Below are 26,505 nucleotides of genomic sequence, written 5' to 3' on the forward strand. Positions count from 1 at the left end.
CGAGAACGAAAATTACGCAGTGCTTTAAGTATCGAGTGCTAAGTATCGAGTATTTACTCGTAGTCTCGTATCGGAACCACTCTACCCAAGTTATTAATGTGATTCTTATTTCATTGAAAATATACTGCACTTCGGAATAAGATATTTTGTGCAAATACTTGCAACTTTACAGGCGGAAGAAATGAAAGCTATAATAAGCATATTCCACGCAGACATGTATGGAACTTCTTTGCGACTTAAACTCGTGACTTTTTGCTAATTGATCTAGTGTACTATGCACTGAGTTAGGGAAGTGGCATCTTAGAACATTTTAAAGCAAAAAGGTTTTCGTTTCAGATATACTGTGTATACATATGTACATACTTATACACTATCTTATTATCCAGCAGCCAGCTGTAGCAATATATACAGGGTGGCCCATAAAATGGCCTTTTTGAATTACATGTTCTTTTGACAGTGGCAGATCCCACTGGAAGTTTTGGCAGAAAGTCATTATCATATCGACGCGGAACGAAATAAATCGCTTTATGCTTGAACAAAGTTAGGAAGTATTCCAAACCTCTAATGTAGCTCAAATATTGCAATTATTGAAAATAAATCAAAACGATATTTTCTATCGAAGCGCATTTTCGTATCGACCGCCACGTGAAGAAGCAAACTTCCATATTTGGGGAACAACGTACCCGTATGTCATCATCGAGAAGCCAATTAATCAGAGAGTGACAGTTTAGTGTGGATTTTGAGCGGCAGCAACGTTGGCCCATTTTTCTTTGGAAATGCTGCTGGAAACGACATTTCGGTCAAGGACTAGGCCTTGGAAATTGAAGACATTTGAATGAATGAAGATTTGGACCATCTTTGGTTTAAGTAAGATAGCGTGCCATGCCACAATCGATTATTTGAGCGCCAAGTTCGGTAATCGTGTTATCAGCCCTCTCGTCGAGGTCAATTGGCCACCCCAGAGCTGGGAATTGATGCCGTTAGGCATTTGTTTGTGAGGTGCCGTGAAGGACCCATTTTAATGGAACAATACATTAACGAGCAAGCCGTTCATGAGATGGAGCTAGAAACCGTCACCAAGTTCTTAGAAAGCTGGGTTTACCGGATGTACTGCTGTTAAGCCATTTGAAGCAGCAACATGAATGAAATTGTGTTCCACAAACATACCGAAAGAAAATTCTTTTTAAATTTCTCATAGTATTAAATATCAGTTGCAACTATCTACAAGTAGAAGATAGCGCTGATTTAAACTCTGATCACTCACCAATTGTATTCACTTTAAGCGAATACTTAATATCAAAAATAAACAAACCAACACTCGTGAATCATAAAACCGACTGGCAAAGTTTTAAGTTAATTCTAAAGGAAAATATAAATCTGAATGCTTCCATAAAATCGAGAAAGAAATTAGACGAAGAAATCGAAAAATATATCAAAATTATCCAACAAGCGGCCTGGCAATGCACACCGGAAATAAAAGGAAGACTTAAAGCAAATAGTTATCCGAGGGAGATTTTAATGCTAATAAAAAATAAACGTAGATTGAGAAGAAAATGGCAACAAACCAAAGCACCACAAGACAAAGCCAAACTCAATAAACTCTCTACACAACTAAAAGAAGAAATAAAACAACTTAAAAATGACTCCATTAGAGATGCTCTAGAAAATTTAACGAGCGATAAATGTACGGACTATTCACTTTGGAAGGCAACTAAAACCTTGAAAAGGCTTATTATGCATTCCCCACCAATAAAAAGAGGTTGTCTGTAAAGTCAGTTTACTGACGATAGTTTAACGTGACAACGTCATAAGAAAATACTAATGTAATGGTTGCAATTTTCAAAACAAATTTTTATTTTATTTGTCTGATAGATATTTTGTATGGATATAGAGGAGGAGGTAAATGGAATTGCAATGGAATAGGTCAAGTTACATTTACAAAAACGTGAAAAATTACGAAACATTTATCAAATTCATGAAAGATATCTTCAATTTCGATTGTGCATCAGGCGTTAATAAGTCAACAACACTAAGAGGCACCATCATCGATTTGCCTTTTTCAAGACACTTTACACTCGAAACACTCCCTTTCATTTTCTACTTTTTCTATCATCGTCCTATTCTCAACAAAGAAATGGTTCATTACCATGCACACAGCAAGAAGACATATGCAAATACAAGAATAAGAATTTATATACAAATGCGCATATACATACATATACATACATATATATGCTCACTCAAGTAGGACAGAGCCAGATGTCGAACGTTGCCGAACGCGGGGACCGATTGTGCTCTTTGTCGTTCGTTCCGCGCTCTCGCTTGCAGTTCAAGCACATTAGCTTACATTTGCTTGCGTACGGAATACATAGATTCGTATATTTGATATGTCCATATGACTTGTATGCATATTTACATATAGATTTGTTCTTTTTGAAAATTGCGCGAAATTGTATATGTATATGCATGTTTATATACATATATTAGTACACAACATATCTTATAAGGTATATGGTAAATATTACCATACATTTTTTCCTTCATATATAATAATAATAATAACATTAAAACAACAGGTATTATTAACAAACTTGGTTTTATTTTAAATTCTTCAAGTGAATCAAATTAATAATAATCAATAAGAAGGCATATGCAAATACAAATACGTGAATTTATATATGTACATATGCGCATATACATACATATATACGCTCACTTAAGTAGGAGAGAGCAAGATGTCGAACGTTGCCGTTCGTTTGCTTTGTTTGCTTTGTCGTTCGTTCCGCGCTTTCGCTTGCAGTTCATTCAATGCAATGAGCAAGGTAACGACAAATGAGCAAGGTAACGGCAATGAGCAAGGTAATGACATATGAGCAAGGTAACGACATATGAGCAAGGTAACGACATATGAGCAAGGTAACACTAATGAGCAAGGTAACGACACATTTTTTCGTGCGTGCAGCCTGTTAAATCGAATTATAAGACGTTATCACGTCAAAAATTATGATGGCAGCTGGGCCAAATCTAACGAACAAAAAGCTGAGAGATTTGCCGAATATCTTCAAAACATTTTTCATCCTAACGAAGGAGATGAGTTAGAAAATATACCTCATCCTATTCCACAAAAAATCGATAAAATCCCCTTGACTTCCTTTAAAGAGGTAAAGGACACTATTAAAAATAAAATAGATAGAAAAAAGCACCCGGTTATGACCTTATAACAGGGAAAATATTAAAAGAATTGCCAAATAATGCTATTGTCAAATTGACACATTTGATTAATGCTGCATTTCGTTTAGAATATGTACCGCAACAATGGAAAATAGCGGAAGTTATTATGCTTCCAAAACCAGGAAAGCCACCACACGATGTGTCATCATACCGACCAATATCGTTGTTACCAATTTTATCTAAGATTTTTGAAAAAATCTTGCTAAAAAGATGAAAACCATTGTTAGATGCAAAATGCCTTGTACCAAACCATCAATTTGGTTTTCGAAATGAGCACTCAACGATTGATCAAGTGCACCGCATTACTCATGTAATTGAAAAATCACTGGAAGAAAAACAAATTTGTTCTGCGGCATTCCTGGATGTATCACAAGCTTTTGATAAAGTATGGCATGAGGGACTAATCCATAAACTTCAAGCAGTTCTACCAATCCAGTACTCAAACATTTTAAAATCCTACTTAACGAGCAGATACTTTAGAATAAAGCAAGCAGATGCCTATTCAGAACTGAAAGATATTAATGCAGGTGTCCCGCAAGGCAGTGTACTCGGGCCAGTTTTGCATCTCTTGTATACTAACGATATACCCACATGCAGCAATACAACAACTGCCGATGATACTGCAGTATTAGCAACTGATGAAAAACACTTAGGTAGAAGCAATTCAGCAGTTACAAGCATCAGTATGTGCAATGCAAAATTGGACCAAAAAATGGCGTGTCAAGTTAAACGAAACCAAGTCTGTGCATATTGACTTCACTTATAGAAATATAAATTATAAACCAATATTCATCAATAATACGGCAATACTGCATGCAAATACGGCAAAATATCTAGGAATGACCTTATATGCTAAGCTGAGATGGAAAGCACATGTCAAGAAAAAAAACACGAGGAGCTAATTCTTAAATACAAGAAAATGTATTGGCTGTTAGGCCGACATTCTAAACTCTCTATTTATAACAAAATACTTTTATACAACCAAATACTGAAACCAGTGTGGTCATATGGCATACAGCTCTGGGGCTGCACCAGTGAAAGCAACAAAAACATCATTCAACGATTCCAAAATAAAGTATTACGCGACATCGTTAGAGCGCCGTGGTACATTCGTAATTGCAATCTACATAAGGATCTTATTGTAATATAGACACCATTACGGATATCATAAAAAAATTCGCAAATAAACATAAAGAGAGACTTCACCAGCACATCAATGATGAAGCAGCCAAACTACTTGTAACTGATGACCTCACGAGAAGATTAGAAAGGACGAAACCGCATGATCTCTTTTCATAAAATTTTGTCTTTACTTGAGATGTTTTAATTTAATTAATAATATATAAATATATGTAAAATGGATTGCTTATTAGTTTTGTTAACTAGATTGCAATAGTAATAAAATAAAAAATAAAAAAATAAAAATTTCTAAAAATCTATCATCATATGGACCACCCTTTATATATATTTACTATTTAACATTTACTTTGTGTAATTACTGTAGTTCCAATGGCTAATGCCGGCGTTTACTTACATTCCTTCACTAACTCGCCGCACTTTGTTTTCTTTTCACTGGTGGAAAGTGCACGTTTTGAATGGCAATAATAGCGCCATCTGTCTTGCCACTTTGCAATGTTAAATAGATGATATTTTGTCAAACACGTTTGCTACGTGACTGAAAAATAAAAATTAGTATGCTTCAAACTCAAAGCCAGGAAAATATTCACAACTACTGGAAAATACGCAAGTACATATGTTTGCGTTGAGTTATACACACATGTATGCACTTAACTGTGTGTTTATTCAAGTCCATTTCAGTACACACATACATACATATGTGCGTATAAATGAATGCCACATAAAACTTAGGGCGATAAGAGCATCGAGAAGCGGAAGGAGTTGAAGAAGTCTCTCGTTGAAGATGCAGGCAAGGAAGTGGTGGATATGTTGGTCTTCCTGTTATAAATGGTGTCGAAAATTTACACCCACATGCAACATTATTGATTGAAGAAAATTGAGCGTGGGTGCTTGTAGTAGTTAGAGCACGAGGTGAGCTGGCGTTGGCGGTGAGCACACCTGTGAATAATACGCGTCGATGCGTACGTGCATGTCTTGTACACTTCCCGCGATTCCGGCCCTTGAGCTAGATATCAAGAAGGTATGCGGAAATGGGTGTGATACAACGGTTATGCTATACACAAAAGCAGCACTTCGAATGCATGGCTTTAATTTTGTGAGAAATTTTTTGCTGTCAAAATAGTCGTAAATGAGTTTGACGGCTGTCTGAAGGTTGACATGGGAGTGCATGGTATCTACATAAAACAACAACGAATACCAATGTGTAAGTTTTCTTACGGTTTGTATTCAAGCCATACTTGTATGTATGCACATGCGTATGTAGATAAGCGCGCTTTCAGCTCTTTCACAGAAAACTTATTCCTATTTTGCTTTAGATCAATCGTAAAACCATCTGTCAGTTAGATAAATTTGAAGTAACGAATGATTAACACACACTCATCTGTATTATCATAATATGGCGACTGTCGAATTCGATAAGTACGGGTCGGCTTGGGTTCGGGTTATACAATATATATAATTGGCGCGTACACCCTTTTTGGGTGTTTGGCCGAGCTCCTCATCCTATTTGTGGTGTGCGTCTTGATGTTGTTCCACAAATGGAGGAGCCTACAGTTTCAAGCCGACTCCGAACGGCAGATATTTTTATGAGGAGCTTTTTCGGCTACGGCGGCCGCCAGTTTCATATGTCAGGTCAGTTTCATATATAGGCAAAATATGACCTGTGAACTAGTCTGTGGAGTCTTTAATTCGCGTGAGTCATCAACAATAAAGTCTCATAATAATACCAAGAAACTTAAATTCCCCAAACTAATGTTATCAGATATAAGTGAAGCAACAATTTGGACATAAAAAAACTAATACTATCACCCCACACATTTCCCTGGCCTTTGAGCCTTTGTCATGGCAAATAGGTAGGAACAATCAGATCGCTGGAGTCTCACGGATGATACGTTATGAGTTTTATTTGGTTGCCTAATGTTTATTAATTTCCGACAGTAACTTCGAGCTTAGTAGCTCAGCTGTCAAATGCTTCCGTAGTAATAATTAATTTTTACGCAATTTTCCAAGCAAAGCTGATGGATATTATTCCAAGAGCTTGCTTGCTCTGTTACTTCCTGTAGAACTCCCAAGGTTAGAAAGCACTCTGGTGATTTTTTTTATTTGTTAGAAATATAATTATGAATAATTATATTACACTACGAAAAGCACTAGTAGCTGAGGCTATCGGCCTGATGCATTTATAAGCAGATGAAGTTTTGAATTAAATAAATATTTCCTGATTGGCATGCAACTTGCGAAATATAGTACAGATTAAAAACCTCAAGAAGAAAAATTCATACCTATATCTCTTGAACCAAAACGTTCCCGAAATATATTCAGATAATTGAAAATACAAATTTATTCCTCAAAAGTGATACTATCGCCTTCAACGCACTTATGCCATCGTTTGATCCTGCTCTCGAAATATTTCTGCAACTCTATTTTCAGTATATCCATCAGATCCGACTTCCGTTTTTCCATTACTTCCTTTCGGTTATTAAAACGCGTTCCCCATAGTGGCTTTTTGATTCGATCAAGTAGAAAAAAATTGCAGGAAGCCACACCAGGTCAACTCGATAGCTTTTGGATGGTATTCGTTTCGTTCTTGGTTAAAAATTCACGGATAATGATTGCACTGTGCGACGGTGCGTTATCATGGTGCAAAATCCATGAGCTGTTTTCCCACAGATCTTTTCCGTTCGTAGGGAATTACTTCACATAAATATTTAAAAAAGAATTCTTATTAACTGTCTGACCTTTTGTAATCCATAAAAACCGTGCGTATTCTTTCTTTTTTGACTGAAAACGACATGATTTGTTTGGTCTTCGATCATTCGGAGGTCTCCACTCACTTGTCTGAGGTCTAGGTTGCGTGTTGTATTGACAAATTGATGAATGTTGTGTCGGACTCAGCCATGGAAATCATGTTCTTGGCAATACCAACGCGGCCACTTTTTTGCATGAAGTTTAGATTCTTTGGGACCAACTTTGCAGCAACACGGCGCAAACCCAAGCCATAAACTATAATATCCTGAACGGATCCATAAGTTGAATGGACCAAAGGTTGAAGTTCTCCAATTGTTTTTTTTTCGGTTATTGATAAACTTTTAATATTTTCGTCGGTTTTCGATGGCCTGCCATTACGTTCGTCATATTCGATGGACCCACGATCACTTCTAAAGCGTTCATGCGTTCCTAAAAGCTTGTTTTCTTTATAGTTAGTATCATTACCGAAACAGTTTCCCAAGATTTCTAAGGCTTTCACTCCATTGAATCCAGCTTTAATGCAAACACTTTGTTGTAAATTCAAATCTATTTTTAAATCGAAAACACGTGCAGAGGTAGATTTACTCAAGCCAGCATAACTTTTGCAAATGTCAAGCAATGATGATAATTGCCATGGTAGGAACGTTAATCATAGATGTGGTAACATAACAAAACAAAAAAAAAAAAAACACGGCCCAAATTAATTGACCAAGAGCGTCACCTATATTATTATTTATTTACATATATAAATGGTGAGCTGGGCCGAGCTCCCCCTCCTATTGGTGGTGTGTGTTTTGATGTTTTTCCAGTTTTACCTAAAGTTTTAAGCCGTCTCCGAACTGCAGAAGGTTTTTCATGAGGAGTTTTTTCATGACAGAAATTCACTCATAGGTTTGCCATTATCTGCCGAGCAGCGATCGTCATCCGAAAAAAACTTTTTCTATCAATTGATGTGTTATGCTCGGCGATTCAAACCTGTGCATTTCTGAGTGGTAGTCACAGACCAATTCATTCAGCTACGGCGGCCGTAATTAGGCACTATAATTTATTTTCAGTCGGTGAGAAAAACGTTATGCACATACTAATGTACAAAGTGTCGCCCAACCCATCAACCCCATTCAAACATTTTTACAGGTCTGGCATTTGATTGGCGGTCTTTCTTCTTGATTGGTGCGATAACCATTTAAACGATTTTGGCCTAGTCTAATAAAGGGCACCAGTCGTTACTTCCTCATGTAAACCGGTGTCTAGTAAAGCCAAGTCTTGCTGCAGTAAATCTTTCCTGCACATCCCGCAGACAAGCAGTGCTGAAGCATTTATATCCGACAAGACCGAGCCAGCGGAGTCGCTGGATATTTATTCGCTGTGCCTTGTTACGTCGCCGTAAAGGTCATGAAGCCCAATGTTCCATCGTTCGCGGTATTCTTTGTCACCAACTCGTAATGCTCCAAAAATCTTCCCTAGAATTGCTCGCTTCAACACTACGCAGTTGTATAATTTATTATTTAGTGATTTTCGCTTAACTATATTAACAAAACAGTAAATATAATATTTCGAAAATACTAAAGAAGAAACTAAAGTTTGCATGAAATAATTCAGGCTTCTGTTCTGCTTTTCTCTGTTTGGCGCACATATGCAAATACTAATTCACATGCATGCTTATGCATCTATATATATGTATGTATGTACCATATATAACTGTACCCATGTTGTGCGTCTAAGCAGAAGGTTTTTTATTTTTGTTGTGTATTTTGTTGACAGAGTAAAAAAGACATAATCGCATGCAAAGTGACAGGGTCACGAAGCGCTGTCAGAGAACGAATGTCTTCACAGAGTTCAAAGTTCAGTACGAAGAATGATTGAAACAGAAAGGTCAGAATAATAAATGAATATAATTCTTAAAATGTCTTATTCTTTCCATATGTGGCACGGTTAGCTCGGGAACGGTCCAGTGCGAATGATGGCATATTTTCGGTTAGCTAGATACCTCATACCAGCTTCATACAAATAACTTTATTTGTAGACATAACATATCTTGAGTGAAAAGATATCAAACTCCTTTTGAATTTTTGTCTATTTCTAGGGCGTTCCATCTGTTTACTTTTGAATTTCAGATTTTGTCGCTATTTGGAAGTTTTTCATTTGTACTTTAACGAATAAAATTATGAAAACTACGAGTAACGGTAAACGATTGTTGTATCTTTTAATTTAAATATATTATTTATCTTGAATTCATTCCCTACAATCTTTGTTACTAAACATTTTTTTTAGTGCCAACAGATTTGGAGTTAATTATCCCTGTAAAAAAACGACTCAAAACTTAATTTACAATAACTCGTGATTCAATTATAAAAGGTTATGTAAAGTTTAACAACTGATTTCGAATGCTACGTAATTCATTGACACAATTTGGAATTAAGAGAAGAGTGAGCATAAATTTATCTCCTTTCTGAAAAAATAGTAAAAAATTGGAAAAAGGTCGATATAAGCCATATAATAATGTTATTTATATGTTATTTTATGAATGATATTTAATTATTTACACAGTACAATGCGTGTGATTGGAATCTATTCGAGTATGTGCCTAGCATAGATGGACACTTTGCAGTAACAGTAAAAATGCAGTAAATGAAGTTTTTACTGAATTCAGTTTGCATTACCAGTAAAGAGTAAAAATATTGTTTTGTTGATTACTGAAAAAATTGCAATAAATACAATATATTTTTTTACTGATTACTGGAAAAAATTGCAATAAAAATTTTGTTTCACTGATTACTGTAAAAATATTGATAATATAAATAATTCGATTTCCACAATAAGAAAAATATTTATTGTTTATTGGTAGTGAAAATGTAATGTGCTCTCATCAGGGAAATTAAAACATTTATTTACTCAATAAATATTTTTAGTTTTGGCTTATCTTATTTTCCTTAGAAAAAGGAAAGGAACATATGGCACATCAAATACAAAATACTCAGCAAAGGTTGAAATAAGATTTGGGAAGTACTACCAGATTTAGACTGACGCTTGGGATGATGCTATAGTCACTATTTATGACGTTGACATTAAATTGTGATTTTTAAAAGCCCTTTTAGAAACAGCAACAACGCTAAGAGAAGATGAAGTCAAAGAAATGTTTAACACTTACAAATAGTACGAGGAGTGCCTTTTATATGTCGGGATTAGAGAACAAAAACAAATTTTAATAATCGAAAATCACTTTATTGTTTTTCAAAATATTCTCCATGGAGATCTATACACTTTTGCATGCGTTTGAACCAATTGTCGAAGCACTTTTGCCACTCTGAATGAGGTACCTCCAAAACATGCATTCTGAATGCCGCAGCCGCTTCTTCAGGTGTCGAAAAACGTTGACCTCTCAGTTTGATTTTTACGTACGGGAATAAAAAAAAATTATTCGGTTCCAAGTGAGGACTATACGGCGGATGACCCATTAATTCGATGTTTTGGGTGCTTAAAAACGCAGTTGTTTGAGCTGATGTGTGAGAGCTCGCATTGTCCTGGTGAAGAGTGATCCGTCTTTGGCGATTGGTTTTCCTAATTTCTTGGAAGACAACTGGCAAACAAATGGTTGTGTAGCACTCAGAATTTACTGTTCTGCGTTGTTCTAGTGGTATGGTTGCGACATGTCCAGTTTTTCTGAAAAAACAGGCGACCATTTGCTTGGAAGTGCTTCGTGCGCGAACAATTTTTGTTGGATTTGGCTCATCTTGAAACACCCATACAGTCGAGTGCTGTTTACTTTCCGGCTCATACGCGTAAATCCATGATTCATCACCTTTCACAATAGACGTGTTTCGAAGCCCCGCGATCGTATTTTTCGAGCATTTCCTTCGACCAATCGACACGAGCCTTTTTTTGAGCGATTGACAAATTGTGTGGGATCCAACGCGAACAAATTTTTTTGACAGTCAAATGTTTATGCAATATTGAATATATGCTGGTCCCACTAATGCCTAAGATTGTCTCAATTTCACGATAGGTCACATGACGATCTTGCAATATCAGTTCGCGCACAGCATCAATGGTTTTCGATACAACAACTGATTTTGGACGAACTTCACGAAATTCGTCTTGGAGTGAACTACGACCACGATTGAATTCACCATACCATCGATAAACACTGGTCCTTGATGGAGCTTTATCGCCCAAAAATGAATTAAGTTCATCAATGCAATGTTGCTGAGTTAATCCACGTCGAAAGTTTTAAAAAATAATCGCACGAAAATGTTCACGATTTAATTCCATTTTTGGACCGAGATGAATCTTTTAAGTTACTGTAAACAATACAAATAGCGCTGGTATTTCAAAACGTTCTGAGTACGTAAAAGCCAAAAAATATCAAACTTTGCGAAACAGCTGTCAGTTGCCAGATTGCAACACCAGGGTTGCCAAATCCTGACTTATAAAAGGCACCCCTCGTATATAGTGAAGTATGGAGAGATGGCCGATGCCGCAACTCGTGTTCTGCCTCATACACCTCAAAAAACATTCTTTAAGTTCCAGGGATGAAAGTATTGAATGTTAAATAAGTATTATAAATTATTCGTTTTCCTTTAAATATTTATTTTATTTACATATTTACTTAAATATATATTAACATACAGGGTAACCCCGACTTGGGATATTTACTTCAGGAAACTCTTTTGTGCAAATAAACAGCAGGCTATTAAAAACGTTTTAGCGGCCGCCGTACCCGAATGAGTTGGTGCGAGACTACCATTCGGAATTCGGAGAGAGCGTAGGTTCGAATCTCGGTGAAACACCAAAATGAAGATAACGTGTTTTCTAATAGTAATCGCCCCTCGGCAGGCAATGTCAAACCTTCGAGTGTATTTCTGCTATGAAAAACTCATCATTAAAAATATCTGCCGTTCGGATGCACACCACAAATAAGAGAAGAAGCTCGGCCAAACACCCATAATGTGTATAAGCCCCAATTATATATATACAGTGGTCACACAATGTATTCGTAAACCCCGCGTAATACGTAAAACACTTTAGCTTTGCGCAAAATATTTGCTGTGACTATATACAATATGTACATATTTTTTTGGGTCAGTGTAAGAATGTTAAATTTCTGATGAGGGATTCCAAGGAAAGCAGGCAGACGTAGCAAAATGCTGCAAAACAATTATTCGTACAATTTCAGTTCATGATATTGTTGCTCCAAAGTAACAGTAAAAATCGTTTGTGCTTTTACTAAGATTGCTAAAAATGAAATAATATACATAGGTTTTCTTGATAGTTTTTCTCGCTGATTCAGTTTCAGTTGCGTGTAATATTTCGATTGAAAGTGGCAAAATGGGACGAAGTGCGGAGAATTGTTATTAAATTGTACATAGAAACAAGGCTCTGCGCGAAAATTGCCAAAAAATTGGCAAATCGCATTATACGGTGCAAAGTGTTATTGCTAATTACGTTAATACTGGTAAATTGAAAGCTAATCATCACCAAGCAGGAAGGCGAAAAATATTGACTTCACGTGCGGAAAGCAACATACATATGTATTTAGTAGCATCAGTCGCGCAAAATCCCAAAATAACCTCCACGATATTATGCCAAAATATTCTAGAGTCTTTGCATAAAAAAGTATGCCCACAAACAGTGCGTAATTGTCTGCAAAACGCTGGTTATCATAGCAGAGTGGCACGCCGCCAGCTCTACCTTTCAGATATTAACAGAAAGAAGAGATTGGAGTTCGCCAAATTCTATATAAATGAGTCAGATTCTTTTTGGGAAAACGTCATATTCAGTTACAAGTCGAAACTTAATGTTTCCGGATCAGATAGGCCTCCAAAAGTTTGGCGAAAAGAAAATATAGAACAAAATGAATAAAATCGTATTCCTAACGTTAAGCACGGAGGAAGAAATGCAATGGTTTAGGGGTGCATAGTTGCACCTGGAATAGGAAAAATGGTTTTTATTGATGATAAGATGCACAAACATCTGTATTTAAACATTTTGAAGATTAATTTGCATGATAGTGCCATTAAACTTAATCTAATCTATTCCATTCATTCAATTCATTCACCTTGCATTTATTTATTGCTCTAAAAATTATAAAAGCATTTTATGCAGATACCCGACTAGAAATTTTGGTAAGGCGGTGATTAGGCGCAAATAAGGCAGACCGCATTCCAAATTTGCGCCTCATAAAGCAGCCAAACTAGGCCCAAGTCCCGAAAGGTATCGCCACATATCTGCCTCATTAGGCGCAGGTTCGTAAAACCGAACTTCGGTAATAGTCCGGATGCCCTTCTACAAATCAGTTAGGGATTCCAATTTATGCCTAAGTGAGACACTGCCACAGATTTTCGTGACCACAACCAAATTTGGTATTGTTCTGGCATGCCAATCTTTGCCTTGCCTAACGTGGGCCTGGTAAGGTAATAGTGAGGCGTGCATCAGTAAGGCCTGCCTAATTCGGGCCTAACTGATTCTTCGGCATGCCTCACTGTAATTCTAGTCGGGTATGTCTAGCATATTGCAAAACGTTAAATGCCCAACGATTTGCTCTACGCTTGCAAGTCTATATCCAGAATTTCATACAGCAATCGATACTTAATTTAGGCACATATCCAATGATTATAGATTTATTAAACGTTTCCCATTGCAAAAATTTCGTGTTCTTCGTATTTTCTTTCGTATTTTTATATACATTTGGATCATAAAAGGAAGTAAAAAAGTGTCCTCAGATTATATTAAGGTTGTAACAAACGCAATTTTGACTCACGAATACAAGATGAGAGTTGAAAGTTCAAAGCCGTAGGGCTTTGGAGCCGCTCGTATGTGATCAAACAACTTTATACGAGTGTTTAATTTTAGGTAAACTTGTCTAATCACCGAGTGGGAACATACAACTCTGTAGTGCCTGTAAAGCATGTGGATCATAGCGCGTAAACGTCTCACTAGAATGATACAAATTAAGAGGGAAGAAGCATGGTATTACGAAATTGTTCCTAAGGTCCGTTAACTTAATCGAATAATGGCTTGGAATGACATTTTCCATCTCAAAAGGATTGACTATGTGAATATTTTACTAATTATTATTTATTATTTTCACTGCTATCAGCGGTCAGTGTTTGTTTTGGTTTGTAGATAACCAGTAGCTATTTTTCTGAAAACTTTATCAGAAGTTAACATTAAGAAATCACGTTTTGATCCATTTTCCGATTATGTTCTGATTAAACCCTTGATCAGACTTTGAACAAACGGCCCAAAGGCTGTAGAATAATCTTCTCTGGAGTTGTTAAGAATTGCGTAGATCTATGGCAAGGCTTATAGTGTTCAGATAACTGCAAAACTCTTTCAAACATATATACGTACACATATATTCGAGTGAGTATATGTGTTGAGTGTTGAGTGAGCGCGACGCAGTTTGGAGATTACTTTTTTTGCCATATTACATACAACGGACCAATATTCTTCGGACTCTATCATAATATCGACTAGGTTATCAGCCGTAATTGGCTTCCCCACCCTAGTGCTTAGTTCCTCCCTTTCTAAGGCAAATCGCGGACAGCCAAACAAAACATGTTCTGCGACTTCTGCAGTTGGTGCACAATGGGAACAGTACGGGTCGTCTTCGTGCTTAAACCTGTATAAGTAGGACTTGAAGCACCCATGTCCTGTCAGTATTTGGGTCAGGTAGTAATCTAACTGTCCATGTTCACGGTTAATCCATTTGGAAATTATGGGAATCAAACGGTACGTCCAGCGTCCGTTGGGAGACGAGCTCCATTTTTCCTGCCATGAACGCTGGCTACGCTCTCTTGCTATCCTGCGTATTGTCACCCGCTCTGAAGTAGCTTTTTTTTGTAGATTTCAGCATACTCTGTTGCCATTAGGTTGATTGGGAGTATCCCTGTTATAACCATAATGGCGTCTTCCGATACCGTGCGAAACGCGCAGCACACTATGAGGGCATTCAATCGGTACACCGATTTCATACACTTCACATACGAGCTGTAGTTTGTGGCTTCCGCCCATGCTGGAGCTGCGTACAGCAAAATCGATGAAACCACAGTATTAAGAAGTCTCCTGCTGTTTTGCCTAGGGCCTCTAACATTCATCATTAGTCGTGTTAGCGCAGATACTGCTTCTGCTGCCCTGCTGCTTGCGTACACCAAGTGCTCTTTGAAATTGGGCCTACGGTCAATTATTACGCCCAGGTACTTAATGAATGGCTTCGGTTCTATACCATGGTCGCCCACCATTATATTAGCTGACTCCACAATCTTTCTGCTGCTAATTAATACTACTTCAGTTTTATGGTCCGCAAGAGTTAGACCACTGTTGCATAACCATCTCTTTACCATGCCGACAGCCTGGTTGCATGTTTCTTCGGCTCGACGGAGAGTTTTGGCCACGACCACAACAGCTATGTCGTCAGCAAATCCAATGATTTGCGACCCTAGAGGCATACAGAGGCGCAAGACTCCATCGTACATGACGTTCCAAAGTAAGGGTCCCAGGACTGAGCCTTGTGGAACTCCCCCAGTTATTTTGTGCTCTTTTACCCCAGCATCGGTTTTATAGCGAAGGGTTCTGTCGGAAAGGTAACTGGCGACAATCCTGCGACCCTATGTGTTGAGTGTGTGAATATCTATGTGATGGAATCATACTCACATAAATGCAAACATTTATTTAATATATTAAAGCTAATGAAAGCAGTGTGAATATAAAAATTTATTTCAAACAGAAAATATGACCGTCCAACGCCAAAGCGGCTCGATCAGACGACTTATAAATACTCATAAAAATTTATGTTGATACCAAACTATCTCCATAAAAGTAAGTAGACAAATAATTATGATTCAATAATAAATAATATCAATTGAATCAAGACAAATACTCGTAATGATGTGTGTTCTCTGCTTTCAAGCCCCGACTTTGATTAAACAATTTTGCCTGTTAAATTCGCTTTTGATATATTTATTATTTCAATTATTTCAAGTTTATTATTATTAGTCAACAAAAACAACCATATTCGTTGGTCTATCACATTCCGGATATGTTTAAACAAACTATTTAAAATTATTTCGTATTATGCTTGAACGATCGAAGAAGGTAAATAGGAAGCATTTGGAGAGCTAATAGTACGTGGCGCCTGGTAAGTGGCCTGCGACGCAAAATTGTGGACTGGTGCAGAACCACCATCGTGCGATTGAGAATTTCCACCCAATTGGTCGTATTGAGATTGAATTGCGCGATGAGCGTTGATCGCATCCTCTGCCGTTCGATACTTGACGAAATGCACCTCTGGCTTATGGCTCTGGACATCATGCTGAGCCTGCAATTTGTTGGCTAAATCACTCAAATCGGCTTGTTTTTGTAAAACGTAAATGGCGGTTTTCTGTTCGGCAGCTTGTCTGGCAAGGTTGAGCGCAGCGTTCTCCAAACCATTAGTCTCTGGGCCCTTGATGAGGACGACACGCAGGTTCTTTTTCAATGATGTGACAATTTGCTCGCTGCCAGCCGGTTCATTGAAGTCTTCTTCGTTAGCGGTGTAGGTGTAAAAAACCTTGTCGAATTCAGTAGCGGGTGCAGAGTAAGAAGGTGAATCCGAAGTCGCAGCCCCATTGTCACCTGCCAAATCATTTTTTCCGCCAGGGCCACCTAGTCCACGACTACTATCGTTGAGATCAAAGGAGATACCGGCGTTTGAGTGTTCTTTGGGATAATAATTGTAGCCCTGTATATCCGCCCAGGCAACGGCAATCAAGCACAGGACGATAAAAGCACGCATATTTATTAAATATTATTGTACTAATAGTATTTTATGGCGCTAAAACAAAAACAAAAAATGCGATACGACTCAGAAATGGTTGAGTTTGGAATGATTTCTTTTCCACTATGCACTAACTTTTATACGGAATGAAGATACCTATTTTTAAATGGCGAAAAAGTATATAAAATGCATTCAATATTGCAATTTATGGTTTTATTTTTTATGAAATGCATAAATGTATAAACAATATTTACACAATTGCTTGAAACAATACTCCTCTTGGCAATATTTGGATAACGAATTGTATTTATATGCAGATTATTGGAGCGCCACTCGTTACTCGGCCGTTTTGCGAATTAATTATTAAAATTATTTTATCATGCTGCATTATTGTAGTCTACAGTTTAATTTTTTATGATCATTAGTGTCGAATTAATCACTTTTGTTAACAATAAGGTGTGAATTAGCAAAAAATGTTACGTCAAAAATCTAAAGATTTCTTTTAACTAATTCTTCTTCTAATTTAAAATTTTGAAGTTAAGAGAGAGCTATCAATGCAGCTAAATTTTCATAAAAAATATTAAAATATTATGTGTTGTTGTTGTTGTTGTTAAGGTGGTTGAGCATTTCTGAGCTGAATATGCTCCTAATTAGTGACCAGCACCGTTTTACTACCACTATCTCGTGTGATGATGATGTTTTTTTTTGTTTTTTTTTTTTTTTCTAGTCAGATCCATTTAGTGAGGTCCAAGTATAGCAGCAAATCCTTTATCTCGATGTTTGAGATCTCCTTAATTTGCTGTAGGAAAGGCTTACCGAAGGATCGGAGTCGTGCCCTGGCTAGTACCGGACATTCACATAAATAGTGGAAAAGACTTTCCTTCGCCCCTTCCGCTTGACAGCTTCTACAGATAGGATTGAAGGGTAGATTGAGTCTAGCTGCATGATCCCCTACTTTCCAATGTCCTGTAAGGGTTGCAGTGATGCGTGAAATATTTGGCCGAGAACATCCTAGCAGGTCATTCGTCCCTTGGATTTTGTATGACGGCCATGTGTTTTTTGTTGTAATACATGTAGGTATTTGCTTCCATCTTCTTTCGGCTAAAGCATGATAGTGTGAAGCAATGGATGCTTTTAGTGTGTTCAGTGGGGTGGAGACTGCCACCGCCTCTGCTATATCTAGTGTCGAACCCTTTTTTGCTAGCTCATCTGCCATCTCATTGCCCCGTATGTTCCTATGACCGGGAACCCATATCAGGGTAATTTAAGGCCAATGGCTGAGCAGTTTCAGCTCCTCTCTACACTGTAGGACCAGTTTGGATGAAATGTAGTTGGAGTCTAAGGCCTTAATAGCTGCTTGACTGTGTTATTCCTCAAATGTTTTTAATGCAATGTTTCATTTAAAATAGGTATTTTTCGATACTTTGGAAAGTTACAGAACCGCAACCGAGTACAGACCGTATAATCACATAGACCAATAAACTTACTACGGACAGTATCAATAAAAAGTTACTGCATGACTGACTAAGCTAAATTCTGTGGCAAAAACGTACCCTATGACCAGAAGTACCGGAAATGTTTAAATAAAACAAAACAGAGTTAAATTCCAAGCAAATTTATTTTATCTCCTTCATAATATGAAAGTACAGCGTAGTGTGCCTTAAATTGTTTAACACGAATTATGCGCGCAATGCTCCTACTGCCCGCGCATTAAAAGAATTCAATGAGATCTCGACTCCTATCCCGCTAAACTTTTCGGTGTGAAAGAATTAATTTTATGAATTTCTAAACTCGTTTTTTTTTTAATTATTTATTTAACTATCTGCAGTAATTTAAGCTCATATTAGCTCTAAATGGTCCATAAAAACTATAATTATATTTTAGACTTGAAATACACGAAAGTAGCTGTAGACGCTTGGAAGGCAAAAAAAAAACAAATGACTGCAAAACTGATATTTCTGGAATGTTGGAAGTTATAAACGTTCTTCAGAAACCACGCCTTAACAATTCTCCAAGTTTCCTTAAAGAAATCATTATACTTTAACAAAGACTGCTCATGCGGCATTACACTAAACCCATCTCCATATGCTGGCATTTCAAGCTTTCTTAAAACATACAAAATATAACAAGACAGCATACAATAAGATATCCAACAATGTACCGAACTAAACTAAGCATACATGCCAAATTTAGTAACTTGTTGCCAGAATGTAAATTTCACTTGGTCTTAGGTCGTGGGTGCTGATTTAACTAAATTCGCCATCTCTCAAACGCTTAGCTTTTTTAAGTTGCTGTAGTCCCGTAAATCTTTCAGCAAATTGGATGTACTAATAATATTGTGAAAGTTTGTCTTTTCAACATTACATCCGTGTTACAAGTGGAAAATGATATAAGCAAAACAGACAAAGTGCATGGAGAGACATAAACAATACAAAATCGCATAGGCATATCAGATCTAGTAAACAACCGCGACACTTTTATGGATATCATTTTGTTAAAATTTACAGTTGACAAAACAATTCTGTTCACTTTATTGCCAACTTCAGATTTAATTAAATATACAAAATTCAACACATAGCAAGGACTTATGGTATACACATACACATGTATGAAATTTCAAATACAGTAGTGTGCATAACTAAATGCACGCCAGCTACCAGCCATAAATGTAGTTAACCGCTGGGTTGCGTTCATTTGCGGAGCGGTAGGAAAACTGGCTAATTTTGTTTTAGCCGCTTGCAAATATTAACCATTTTTATTATACACGTATGATACGTCATCTACCTGGCACTAATAAATATAACTAAACTGTAGCTGGACTAATCTAATTTCCCTTCCTTTGGCTTGTGTTATGACGAATATGTAAAAAATTTTACGTTCTGAAGCGGTTAGTGCAAGATATTTGTTAAGTAAATCGTAAAATCAGTTTTTTTTTTTATTTTTTGTCTTTCAATAATAAATTTAAAAAATACACAACACGTGACTATTTCCACAGGAAAAGCATGTAGTAATGTCATAATTAAAATTTGTTTAAATATAAAATATTATTTTAAATAATTCACGTAATTCTATTAATGAAAAAAATCTCTCAAATAAACAGTAAAATGAAAGTCCACTTAAATCTTTTCCATACATATACAGTGAGTTAAAAAAGTTTTGGCATACTCGAAAAATCACAGTTCTCAGTACTTTAACTTTTCTTCTAATGAAAATATACATAAATAGAAGACGATATTTTCTAAATGTATTTATTTATTACGTATCTGAACAAAACAAAAATTAATTTCGACTTAAGTTTACAAGCTCAACCTTGAAAGGTAAAATAAGGCACAAATTCACATCAAAAAAGTATTGGCACATTCTTTATGTTAGCTTATGTTTTTGGCGTTGTAACGGTAAACTCCCGTTATTTTCACTCTTGCTTTTTTACTTATTCGTATGTTTTAGGAACTGCTTACGGTCGCAATCACTTTTGATCGCGATTTCAACGGATGTAGACCAAAATGGGCCGTGGTGCTGAAATTTCCCTAGAACATTTCGAAGGTAAAAAAGAAAAAGAGGCTAAAATTTGCTAAACATCATTTCAATAAGCCCAACGCTTTTTGGAACACCACCATATTTAGTGATGAATCAAAATTTAATTTATTTGGATCAGATGAAGCACAAAAGATTTGGCGAAAGCCAAACAAAGAGCTTCAAAAGAACAATCTGCTCAAAACAGTTAAACACGGTGGAAGAAATGTGATGGTTTCTGGGTGTTTCACGGCATCTGGTGTCGGAAAGCACGTGTTCATAGATGAGACAATGGAAAAGCATGTGTATCGCGACATTCTTAAAGAACATTTAAGTCCAAGTGTCGAAAAACTGGGCCTTAATGGAACAACTTGGCAATTTCAACAAGATAATGACCCAAAACATTAGTCTTATCTTGTGCAGGAGTAGTTGATATATCATTGCAAATAGCTCAAAACGATCGCCGGACTTAAATCCTTCAAGGACTTAATCGGTCAAAGGATTCTCTAAAAGAGGCAATAATTGCTGAATGGAATAAAGTAACACCTTCCGAAAGTTCAAATCTGGTAAATAGTATGAAGAGACATTTGCAGGCCGTTATGCAGTCTAAAGGAGGACGCACAAAGTATTAGCGCGTTACAGCTGCAATGGAGCAAGCTGATTAAGCTACCTGTGCCAATACTTTTTTGATTTGAATTTGTGCCTTATTTTACCTTTCAAGGTTGAGCTTGTAAACCTAAGTCGAAATTAATTTTTTTTGTTCAGATGCGTAATAAATAAATACATTTAGAAAATAGCGTTTTTTATTTTTTTATACTTTCATTAGCAGAAAAGTTATAGCACTGAGAACTTTGATTTTTCGAGTGTGCCAATACTTTTTTGACTTACTATATACATATTAAAGCAATCATACAAAAAATCTAAAACAGAAAAACAAAAACCAATTTATTTTGCTGCAAATCCATAGAATCACAAGCGTAATAGAGGAAGCAATCGGAAAGAGGAAAGTATGTCCTTCGATATTCCTTGATGCTCTTCAAGCCTTCGATAAGGTGTGGAATGACGGACTACTTCCGAAGCTAAATATCTTGTTACAAAAGGAATTTTCGGACATTTTAACTTCATGTCTAAGAAATATATACTTCAGAATCAGGTGCGATGGCACCTATTCAAACATAAACCAATAAATAGTTCACTGATATTCTGAAATCGTACATATCCAATAGGTACTTCAGAGTATAGTAAAAACGCGCGTATTCGAGAATGAGGGAAACATCGGTCGGAGTACCACAAGACAGTATGATCGGATCGGTGCTGTATTTATACTTACTCCTCCTCAGACCTGCCAGTACCGAAAACATGCAAGTAGCTACATTTGCTGACGATACTTACATATATCTTAGGTGTTGGTTTAACCGAAAGCGAATCTATAATGAAATTGCAGATATCCATTCACGAAGTTGTTACAAGGACTGAAAATTGGAATATACAATTGAATGAAGCTAAATCATTGCATGTGGATTTCGCAACAAGCAAATGTACTTATATATTATATAAATCTGTGAGTTATAGTGCCATACGTCATTAGGACCAAGCATCTAGGCTTAGCTTTAGATGCAAATCTCAAGTTGAAAGAGTACATCAAAAATGCAAAAGCTTCAATGGTTAATTGGTAGAAATTCTTAGCTAAGAAAACAAGCTCCTCATTTACAACCAATGTGAGCCTATGGTCTTCAATTATGGAGATGTACCGCAAAGACCAAAATTGATGTCATACAGCGTTTCCAAAACAAAGCAATCAGGGCAATCTTTAAAGCTCCGTGGTACCTGAAGTACCGTGAAGATCTGCACAAAGATTTTACCATAAAAACTGTATCCCATTTAGTCAATTTCTTTGCCAGGAAACATGCTGAAAGGACAAAAACACACGTTAATACATTCGTACTAAACGATGAAGGAACACGAAGATTAAGAGAAAAATGTCAAGACCTAGTTGTCAATACTACGAGTATTAGTATTAAACTACGTGTAATGTTTTGGATGTTAATTATACTTATAGCATTTCAATAAATAAATAAAAGAGAGAAAAAACCAATAACCCCTGGAGCTCCACTCGGAAGTATCCTTGGACCCATATTTTATGTGTTTTTCACATCTTAATTTCCGGTTTATAAAAATAGAATAGCGGCTACCTTCGCTGATGATACGTGAGTTTTAGCAATTGGTGATGGTGAGACGCAGTACACTCGTGAATGGACTATGAAATGGCGTATAAAACTTAATGACACTAAATCAATCCATGAAGATTTTACCAATAAAAAAATCCAATATCGCAAAGCCATTAGAAATGACGATTGCTGCAAAACTCTGCTGGAAAGAGCACATAAAAATAAAACACCGAGAATTATATTTGAAAGAATTTAACATTTTGAAAACAAGTTTATAAAAAGCACAGTAAATGCAGCATGGTATGTGAGGAGCAATGACTTACATCGTGCCTCAAGATCAATGTCAAATATTATGATGCAGCTTATACTGAGGTAGAGGCATACGAGGATGTTACGAATGGAACGGCCTTTAGTCAGAAATAAAAGAAAGATATTACAAAAAATATTGCATTATCCGTAGAGTTACATGATCCTCTACTCAAACGTCCACCTGTGAAAGATAGAGGTGTTAAGAAGCTGTTTGCTGTCAATACAGATTTCATCGGAAGCATTCAGTTCTTGATGTAACGCATGTTTTAGTCACGAACTTGTTGTTGTTGGTATAGCCTTCCGCCTCAACTGGGACACCCCATTCCCGGGGTGTAAGCCTTTTTCGGAAAAGTGATCCGAGTTCCCAAAATATACTTCTGGCAATACATCTGCAGTTATCATGCACGCGGCCATCTAGTTTGCTCGCATATATGGCACCGCCGGGAGTGGTACTGCTAGTTCTTTCGCAGTTGCTTCTTGAATTTTTCCGACCTCTAACCATGCAGGTCTTTCAAAATAACGATAAAAACATAATGATACAAAAAGTAAATACATTATTTGCCTACATTCAAGAATGTGATATTTGCCTTCTATTTTGTATTTATTTTAGAATAAACTTGGGTACGCTGCTCCTGTTTTTTTTTTTTTAATAATTTCTATTTTAAATAACCAGTAATTTTTTTTGTTTTTGTTAAAGAATGTGGTAGCTTAATTGCAAAGTAAAAGTCCAAAGGCACAATTTATGCCAAAAGGGCACAATGGCGACCAAAGAGAAGAACTTAAATTACCTTTAAACTATTAATAAAATTACACAAATTTTGTTAGTTTTTTCCTCTCTTTGGGATTTTGCCTTTCTGCTTATTTCAAAGTGAGGGACTGTATTTTTCTATTTCGATTTATGCTAAATAATACACCTAACTATCTTCATGAGAAAATATCTTTCACAAAATCGGCTCGCCTGAAGGATTTGATTGTAACTAATTTCGGGTACTTTTCCCCTCTGAGAACTCCGGGCCCGGACTCGAGATTATACGTATTTATATGAATTAGACATTATTGGAAAGGGCCCGCATTTGCAATTTTCCCCCGGGGCCCGGAATTTTCACCCGGGCCCGGATATGCTCTCTACGGCCCTGGGTACTACAGTACGTTTTACATGCCATGCCAATCAAATGCACTGCCGCAACGGACGGAACGGACCCATTGTGACAACCCTATCTGTTACAGCTTCAATGCGCAGCAACTTAATTAAAATTATTTCACGTCGTAGCAACAATCAATTGTTTTTTTGTCTGCAAATGCCGTCGTAAAGCCAGCTTCATAAATACTAAAATAAATATTTTGAAAGCGGCAGCAACGGGAAAAAGCCGATTCGGAGGTTTTCCGATTTTATTCATTTAAAACTTGTGTGGCTAGCATTTGTGTTTGGATAAGAAGAAATTAAACATGAACCATCAGGATTTGTCATGAATTTCGCTTAATTACTAAATTCAATTAGGTTAACCAGCGAGATAAATACATTTCAAAAAAACCAATAATTATTCACTCTGGCGTACACATTTCCTTTGCCGCCACATAACATTTTTCTTTTTTATGTTAAGATCTCTTGTTTCAAGTAAAATGTTTAAGTGTAAAAAAGGATATAATTTTGTTTTAAATATAAGTACTAAAGTTTAAAATTATACAACATTATTACATTTAAGTATAGACAGTTATTTAATTCTTTTTAATTAATTAAATAATTTAACTATTTTTTAATTAAATAACGTTAGGTTCTTAAAAAGTTTTGTAAAATGCCGTATTTCCTACTTCAGTGCCAACACTTCCTTTGCGATTTGTCGCCAGCAGTATTAGAAATCGTCCCCTTTCTGTGTTAAGCTAGTATAAAAATGTTTAGAGTTACTTAACTTCTACGAAAAGTTACAACTTATTTGATACGATACTTATGGTAGATACGAGGTTTTTGAATTCGAACATGTATATACGAGAAAAATCGAAACGCTCTAAAAAAAATTCTATAATCATTATGAACATTGTATGCTTTGTTTTACGTAACAGGAGTGCTAAGGAGTGTTTTTCACTAAAAATATCAATTTCGAAAAAAATGAAGTTACGAGGATAACACAGAAAGGGGACGAAATAGATTTAATTCGGTGATAGCGACAGTTTGAAGTTTTACAGCCTGAAGTCGTGCTGTCGTCAAAATAGTAGCGTTCATAAGAACGAGTATACATTGTGTAAAATAAGTACCCGGAATTTAAAAAAAAAACACATTTTTTCATATTATTCATCATTATTTGTTGGATCGCCTTCAAAATAGGCTCCTTTTGAGCCGATACAAATATTCCAACGAACAACCCAGTCATCCATGGCCCGCTGGTAGGCCGGCGCCGGGATGGCCTTCAGCTCCTTTAGCGAATTTTTTTTAATGTCTTCAATCGACTCAAAACGCCTTCCCCGAAGTGGCAATTTTAGTTTTGGGAAGAGAAAAAAGTCACAGGGTGCGAGATCTGGCGAATACGGTGGCTGTTCGATAGTATTTATTAAGTTTTTGGTCTTGTATTCGCGTACAATCAAGGCTCGGTGCGATGGCGCGTTGTCGTCGTGCAGAATCCACGAATTGTCCTTCCACAATTCGGGCCGTTTACGGCGAATGGCTTCACGTAAACGCCTTAAAACGGATAAATAATATTCCTTATTAACCGTTTGGCCCTCTGGAAGGAACTCAGAGTGCACCACGCCTTGGTAATCAAAGAAAACCGTGAGCATAACCTTCACTTTTGACCGGCTTTGGCGTGGTTTTTTTGGATACGGCTCCTTCTCGAAGCGCCATTCAGACGATTGCTGACTGGTTTGCATATCGTACTCGTAGACCCATGTCTCATCACCAGTTATTATGCATTTCATGAACGTAGGGTCCGTATTAGCTCGGGAAACCATGTCTTCAGAGACCTCCTTCCGATGCTCTTTTTGCAAAAATCCATAGTAAAATTCGCCAAGTAAACAAAAGATCAACTCACTTTGACTGCAGAATAAAACACACTAAGTAATAGATCCCGTTCTAATAAGGCTTGTGCATTCAAGGACATGTGTACCAACATGAAAAAACCAAATTTGAAGTGTCAGGTATTCCCGGGAGAGTTTAAATTATAAATTCCGGGTACTTATTTTACACAATGTATTTCAATATTTGACAGATGCTGCCTATTACTTTATATTATATAATGAAGCCCTATGAGTAGTGGGATCTACATATGTCTGCATATTCCAACTGGATATTGTTCGTTGGATTTCCATAGAACAGAGTTAGTGTTCCTTCGAGTGGCGTCAGGAACATCAGGTGGAAGCATACCGAGACCTTCTCGTCAGCTCTCTTGCTTTTGTTGTACCAAAATTCAGGCATCCCAAAACTCCCGCCTGAGAAGATAGAAAATTTGGATATTAATCACCTGCTGAAGTTCATTATCAGCAAGATGCGGTTACCACAGCCATAAATACTCATCGTTCGAATATCGCCCTTACCTTTACCTATTCCTCTTTACTGCTTCCTCTTCTTGCCTTTGATGATTTCTCAACCGACGAATTCAAAACTTACGTCCAATTTAGCCTCTTATCTTTAGGAGCAACCATTTGTCCCAACCTGAT

At 36.7% G+C, this 26,505-nt stretch overlaps 1 protein-coding gene across 1 annotated transcript; it reads right to left on the bottom strand.

Moving 5' to 3' along the window:
- Positions 1-10,591: 10,591 nt before the first annotated feature.
- Positions 10,592-16,888, bottom strand: LOC128858231 (uncharacterized). Its single transcript, XM_054094323.1, has 2 exons — positions 16,199-16,888; positions 10,592-10,612 (listed from the first exon to the last, which is right to left on the bottom strand). The coding sequence occupies exons 1-2, from the start codon at positions 16,886-16,888 to the stop codon at positions 10,592-10,594; spliced, it is 711 nt and encodes a 236-aa protein (XP_053950298.1).
- Positions 16,889-26,505: the final 9,617 nt, after the last annotated feature.

The sequence above is a fragment of the Anastrepha ludens genome, chromosome 2, assembly GCF_028408465.1.
Source record: "Anastrepha ludens isolate Willacy chromosome 2, idAnaLude1.1, whole genome shotgun sequence".
Taxonomy (NCBI): Eukaryota; Metazoa; Arthropoda; class Insecta; order Diptera; family Tephritidae; genus Anastrepha; species Anastrepha ludens.